General features: G+C 50.4%; 1 protein-coding gene across 1 annotated transcript in view; it reads right to left on the bottom strand.

Moving 5' to 3' along the window:
• Window positions 1–2719: 2719 nt before the first annotated feature.
• The window catches only part of FLT4 (fms related receptor tyrosine kinase 4), a 35034-nt gene continuing 31753 nt past the window's right edge, over window positions 2720–6000 (bottom strand). Inside the window, exons 26-28 of the mRNA XM_035891157.1 lie at window positions 5854–5993; window positions 5047–5170; window positions 2720–2786 (exon numbers count right to left, since the gene is read on the bottom strand). Coding sequence (XP_035747050.1) covers window positions 2781–2786; window positions 5047–5170; window positions 5854–5993 — 270 coding nt within the window. The 3' untranslated portion in view covers window positions 2720–2780. The remainder of the gene's footprint in view (window positions 2787–5046; window positions 5171–5853; window positions 5994–6000) is intronic.

The following is a 6000-nucleotide window of genomic DNA, read 5'->3' as shown; positions in this document are numbered from 1 at the left end:
GGGAGCCCTGCCAGTGCCCTGCAAGTGTCAGGGCTTTGCTAGTACATTTCTATCCCTCACATACGGACGAGGACTTGGAGCTACTTTGGAATTCTGTTTTTCAACTATTATTTAATTTACAGGCCTCTTTCTTGGGCCCTCTCTCAGATGGGGCTGTGTTTCCAGGCAGAGAACTGTTTGTGAAGCACTGGAAACAAGAGAGCCTGGGTCCTATGGATGCATATCACTAAGTGAGCAGCCTGAATTTAGCTCAGCCATCTGTCACCTTCCACCCATGTGAATGCTGGTGGAGACCCCCAGCAGCACGGGGCACATGCAGCCTTCCTTCTGTCAAGGGAACCACCAGTTCAAAAACCAGGGCAAGATGAGGGCAGGAGAATTTGGTCTGGCCTACACCCCGTTGGCTGTTCTACTTCCTTGGCCTGGCTCTCCAGCATTCCCTGCCAGAGGATTCTTACTGAGTCATAACAATTACTTAAAGATGCTTGAATTCCTGGCAACTTCAGGGGACACCAGTAGAAGTCAGGGAATTCATTGTCACATGCGGTTTCTAATTCCATGTCCTGAGCCAGTTTGGCTCAAGCTGGTCTGGTTTTGTGCCTCTTTTTGCCATGGAAATCACAGCCATGTCAATCTGCTGACACAAAAAGGGAGGGGAACATTGGGCGCTCTGCACAGGCTTAGAGAATCTGAATGACAGGCATGTTTTTCCCATATGCTAAATAAATCTCCCCATTACACTTGTGCGGAGAACTATAATTAAGACTTGGGAAAGTCATGCGTAAGGACTCACAGGCTCACGTCAGGAAACACATAAAACCCTCTGCTGGAAAAGAAATATGGAGAATTTCCTTTTCCCAAAGGAAAGCAGTACGTCTGACAGGAAACACAATTTTAAAAGTCCAAACCAAACCCTTGGCTCTGTGCACAGAGGTGTGGCCTGCAAGCAGAAACTCCCCGGTGCCAAGATGCCCTGGTGCAAGTAGCTCTGCCAGCCATGGGCATGTGGGAGAAGAGATGATGACAAGCTGTTCAGACGAGCCTCTTCACCCAGACTCCTCTGACGGTGACGTAACCGTGCTCTGTGGCTGAGCTCTCGGATTGTGAGCAGGATGGAAAGTAGTAGGTGGGAAGTGGTGAGGCAGCAGCACAGAAATCTGTAGAGAGAGGCTGCGGAGGTTCCCCGGAGCTCTGAATTCACGTGGTATCTTTCAGAAACAAAAGGCCCAAGGGATGAGATGTTTCCTCAGCAAATAAATGTTTCTCAATTCCCCTGAGAGAGAGACACTGAGCTGGCGGCTCTGCAACAGAAACTGGAGAGGAGCCCGTTGGGCAGAGTGTGCCTCTGTAGAGCCAGGGAACTAGGGCAGCAGGAAAGGTCGTGGTGTGGAACTGTCCACCCAGGAGAATTGGGGCTTGAGCCCTGGCCAGGTGCTGCCCTCCATGTGCTCAGTGATGCCAACACACAAGGGGATGCAGCCCAGGGCACCTCATTGCTGGAGCTCTGTTCCTTCCATTGTTTCTAAAACCCTTACAGCAACTTGAAAATAAACATTTCACTCCCTACCACTTTGATCCTTTTCCTCCCAGCAAACAACCCATTTTCGCTTTGTGTTTAGAAGCCAGCTGAAATTAATACAGCTTTGCTTTAATTTCTCACTTGAGCAACAAATGATCTCAGCACTGCTCTGGGAGAAGGGGAAGGCGAGCAGCAGACCTGTGAGTAACCTGCTCCCAGCACAGAGTATATAAAACCCCGTTTTGCACAGGGCCTGCAAAAAGAGTTGCTATTTATCTCACTGGGAGGACTGTAGCCATCAGCTGATGACACACTCAGCACTAGCTGTGTTGAGATGGCTAAAATAATCCTGGTGATAAGGCAGATTGACAGGTTTTCCCCCCAGCAGAGATGAGAGGGGTGTGGGTGTTCCTTGCAGAGGAGATGGAGAGGCTGGCACCTACGCAGAATGAACAGTGTGCATGAACATTTACAAAGATCCCTTGGGATCTCTCCATACACCTCTTTAAAATGTCCTGCTCTTGCTGCTAATACCACTAGGGATTTCTTCCCTTTGATTCTGCTCTGCAGCTCAGCAGCTGACATCATGAGGAGAGGAGGAGGAAGCTATCCAAGGAAAAACATTCAGGCTGCACACCAGGAAGAAACTTGAGACTAAGACAGATCTATTTATATCTGACCTGAAATGGGCTTTCTGAATGGGAAGCTGATCTGAGTGGAGGCTGGATGCTAGGAAGAAGGTGCTGTAGTGCTGAACACAGGCACCCACTTGCTGGCAGAATGCATCTGTCTGAGCCGCAGGAAGAAAAGAAATGCGAGGAATCAGCGAGGCACTCTCTCCAGTCCCGGCACGGGGAGGATGCAGCTGGAGGAGCTGCATGGGCCACCGTGCTGCGGTTCCAAGGACGTCGGTGTTCCCCATCCATTCGGAGTAGGTTCCCTGCTGGGGTTGGGCATAGGATGAAGGAAAAGCTCTGAGTGACCATGGTGACACGCCTGGAGGGTGAGAGGGGATGCCTCGGCAGGCGCCTCCAGGGCCTGGTGCCATTAGTACTGCTCGGAGAAGAAGGAAGCATGGAGAGTGGGGGGACTGGCCCCCTCTCCAGGCGGGGTGCAGCTGCCGTCCTCAGAGTGTTCTGACAGCTCCCCGTATTCACTGTTGTAAAAAGTCTGGCCTCCGACTTGGGACCCGTACAACAGCCGACATCTGCCCCGCAGGTCCGACTGTTCCCCTGGCAGCTCCACAGTTCGGCTCGGCCCTTTACTGCTGTGAGGGAGAGAGACACAGAAGATCAATCGGAGCACTCCTGAAAAGCCTCTGTCCTGCTTAGAGATCACAGCTTCAAGCAACATCATCTACTAATGCATGGCGCAGAGGCAGGGTCAGGAATGGACCTACACCTCCATTTCAAAGCACAACACCAGGCTGTGCTCTAACCCTAAGTGCAGCCCATATGTTTTGTCAAAAATCTGCACATAACTTGGTGACAGAGTTATTTCAGCTCTTCTCTTTGGGAAGCCCAGGGTAGGGTTGGGACACCATTGAGCAGGGAGAGACAAGAGACATTGCCTCAATTGCTCCTAGACCTGGCAGGAGTAACAGAAACTGATACAAACCAACAGCTAGGTGGGGGAAAGGAAATGAAGGAAGATGACGAAGATGTGGGAGAAAATCAGCAACCCCATCTCAGCCCTTGCCAATAGCAGGTGACTAGCAAGAAGTCACAAGAGCGAGGACAGGGACACATTCAAGGAGAAGTTTAAGGGCAGTGTTTTCCAGGAGACAGGACACCAGGTAGTCCATGGTGTAGGAGACAATGGGAACATGCCTTAGTGAAAAGAGGACAAGGACAAGAAGCAGGAGACAGTCTGATACAACAGCAGAGAGGCCACAGGGAAGAGAGAGAGAGGCCAGGCTAAGGGACAAGACAGTGACCAGTCTGATCTGATGTGGGAGGCAGAGGAGGTGAGGAAGAGGCTTGGGGTTGGCCTTGTCTACACATGAGCTGACATGGTTCACTCAACACACTGTCACGGAGACAAGGTCCCAGCCTGCTCTGGCACCAAGCAGAGATGAGCTGGACAAGTTCTCACCCACTTTCCAAGCCTGGGGTGAGGATGTAACCATCCATAACATCCTCAGCCCCGAGAATGCCACTTCAGCCTGCCAGGTGGGAAGTCCTAAGGCCTGTACCATCCCTGCAATGCCACACTGGGGCCCTGTACCAGATGGGTCAGGGGTGGGGAAGGGAGGCGACGGCCACGTAGTTTCCATCCATCCCACCTGCCACTGCTTGAACAAGCCCTGACACATTTCACCAGAAAACGCCAATAAGCATTGAGTGTCCTATTAACACTGTCACTCCGCTGTGCCTCATTATCCTAACGGACACATTCTCATACCCCGTGGAACATGTTTTGATTAGTTGAATGGGCACAGTTTATATTTTTAATCCCTAGGAAGCAGCACGCAGGTCTGTTCTTCGTGCGTTTTGCCTCTCATTAATGTGTGCATGGATTTATCTGGCTCAGGGCCCACAGCCTGGCTGCTGCTGAGAGCCCCAAGAGGCATACCCTACGGGGAGTCACCGAGAGCTGCCTCCTGGTCTCACTGCATTTGGCAGCAAGGAGTCTGAGTGGCTAGACTTAAGGAGTACCTGAATCCACCTTCTTTTCTGTGTCGGTTTTCTATCCTCTCAAATTCCTCAGATGCCAGAACCATCCCACTGTCTGTTTGATTGTCCTGGAAGGAAGCAACAGGAGTTATCAGTAACATCCCTGTCGGCTGATCAGAGTGGGAAGGGAGGAGGAATCTTTCAGGAGATGAGATCATGTTTATCTGTGATGGGAAAAAAGGAGTAGGGGCACTTTACCAGCATGCTCCATGGTCTTGCTGGAACTGGTTGTAGTAGGTGACTTCTTAAAAGCAGCACATGGAAAGGTAGGATTTGTGTGCAGTTTAGTGCCACTTTTGGGGGAAAAAACAAAGAGTGCTCCCTGCCTGGAAGATATATTACCATCAAATCTGTGAGAGGTGACATTTTCCTCTGAGACTAAGGGGATGACTTAAGATTTGCTGCTACAGAAGATATAAGTACCAGCCCAGTTCAGAGAGGCCAGGAGGTTCCTACTGCACGCTGCCGTGTGGGTCAAGATAGGGGAAGTGCAGACAAGCACTCTGGATTTACCTAGTCCTAGCTAGATTTCAGTCTGTTTAACCAGGCCACATTTACAGATTTGAGAAGGACGAAGAGCAGGGTATTCTCTGAGGTCCTTTGTAGTCCTTGCTTGTAGATCTAACCTCCCTATTTCACACTCAGGCAGCAAGAGCTGTGCTGTAGAGAAACCCCTATGTGCCAGGTGGAGAAATGAATGTGCATAGGACTGGACGGACTGAACAGGAATGACACGGACAGACTGACATTAGATAGGAGTGATCTTCTTTCCACGATCTTAACAGCAAAGGTGTCAGGAAACAGCTGAACATTTCTTTGCCCCCTGCTCAATCCCACTCAGGTGCTACTCACCGGGTGTGCCTTGTACATCGTATGTGTCATGGGAAACTCTTCAAAAGTCTTTATCCTGGATGGACACCTGATCTGATTTCCTCCCGTCAAACAACCAGGGAATGACACACAGTTGTAGTATCTGCTGACAGAAGTATACTGTATTCAGTAAAACCAACAGAGTCAATATCCTGAATAAACAGGATCCAAACCCAACCTCTTCTCTATGCAATCAGAGTATGCAGGGGGGTGGATGACCCAAATGGTGGATTTTGGCAGGGAGTAGGGTCACCTTAGGCATCTTAACCCCATACTACTTCTGCAGTGGGGAGCACACAGATTTCCTGATCAAATCAGGCCCTGATTTCCTCTCCACTCTGGATAAGCAGAGTAATGTCACGTAGATCCCAGGCATCGCACTATCACAGCTCCCCAGAGATAAGCAGCCTAGGCCTAATTGTTCGGGTGAGTTAGGAACAGATAGGATGAAGCTCCTGCACTAGCAGAAGGGCAGCTGACACCTTCTTTCCTCATCTACCTGATGGGCCATGATACCTTTAGTGGGATGTGACGCTCTGGCATTGTAGCTGGAGGCAGGAGATGGAATGCCATAGGCTTACACATCAAGGGCTCTTTCTCATCAGCAAAGGAAAGTGACTTTGCTTTTATAAGTAAGATGCTACGGGCCTAAATCTTGGATCACACCTGATCACCTGGGATTTTTCCAACCTCTTGCTACTGGGTTCACCCCATATCCCTCAGGCTCCTTACAGCTCAGGCTGCTGGCTGCCTGCTGGGCTCTCTCTGCCCTTTTCAGAGGGGATTCACCTTGCTGCTAGGCTGTGGCAGCGTATCCTCATGTCAAAGTCCTCTTCATCTGAGTTTTGCTGGGCAGAGGAAGGCACCTGGGAGAAACCATCATCTTCTGAGCTGTGAGAGTCGTTCAGTGGGATGTAATCCTTCCCTTCCTGGTAG

Source organism: Egretta garzetta, unplaced genomic scaffold (assembly GCF_000687185.1).
Source record: "Egretta garzetta isolate BGI_Z169 unplaced genomic scaffold, ASM68718v1 scaffold270, whole genome shotgun sequence".
In the NCBI taxonomy this organism is placed as follows: domain Eukaryota; kingdom Metazoa; phylum Chordata; class Aves; order Pelecaniformes; family Ardeidae; genus Egretta; species Egretta garzetta.
The sequence above is the reverse complement of the archived record's forward strand: the minus strand, read 5'-3'. Positions and strand labels throughout refer to the sequence as shown.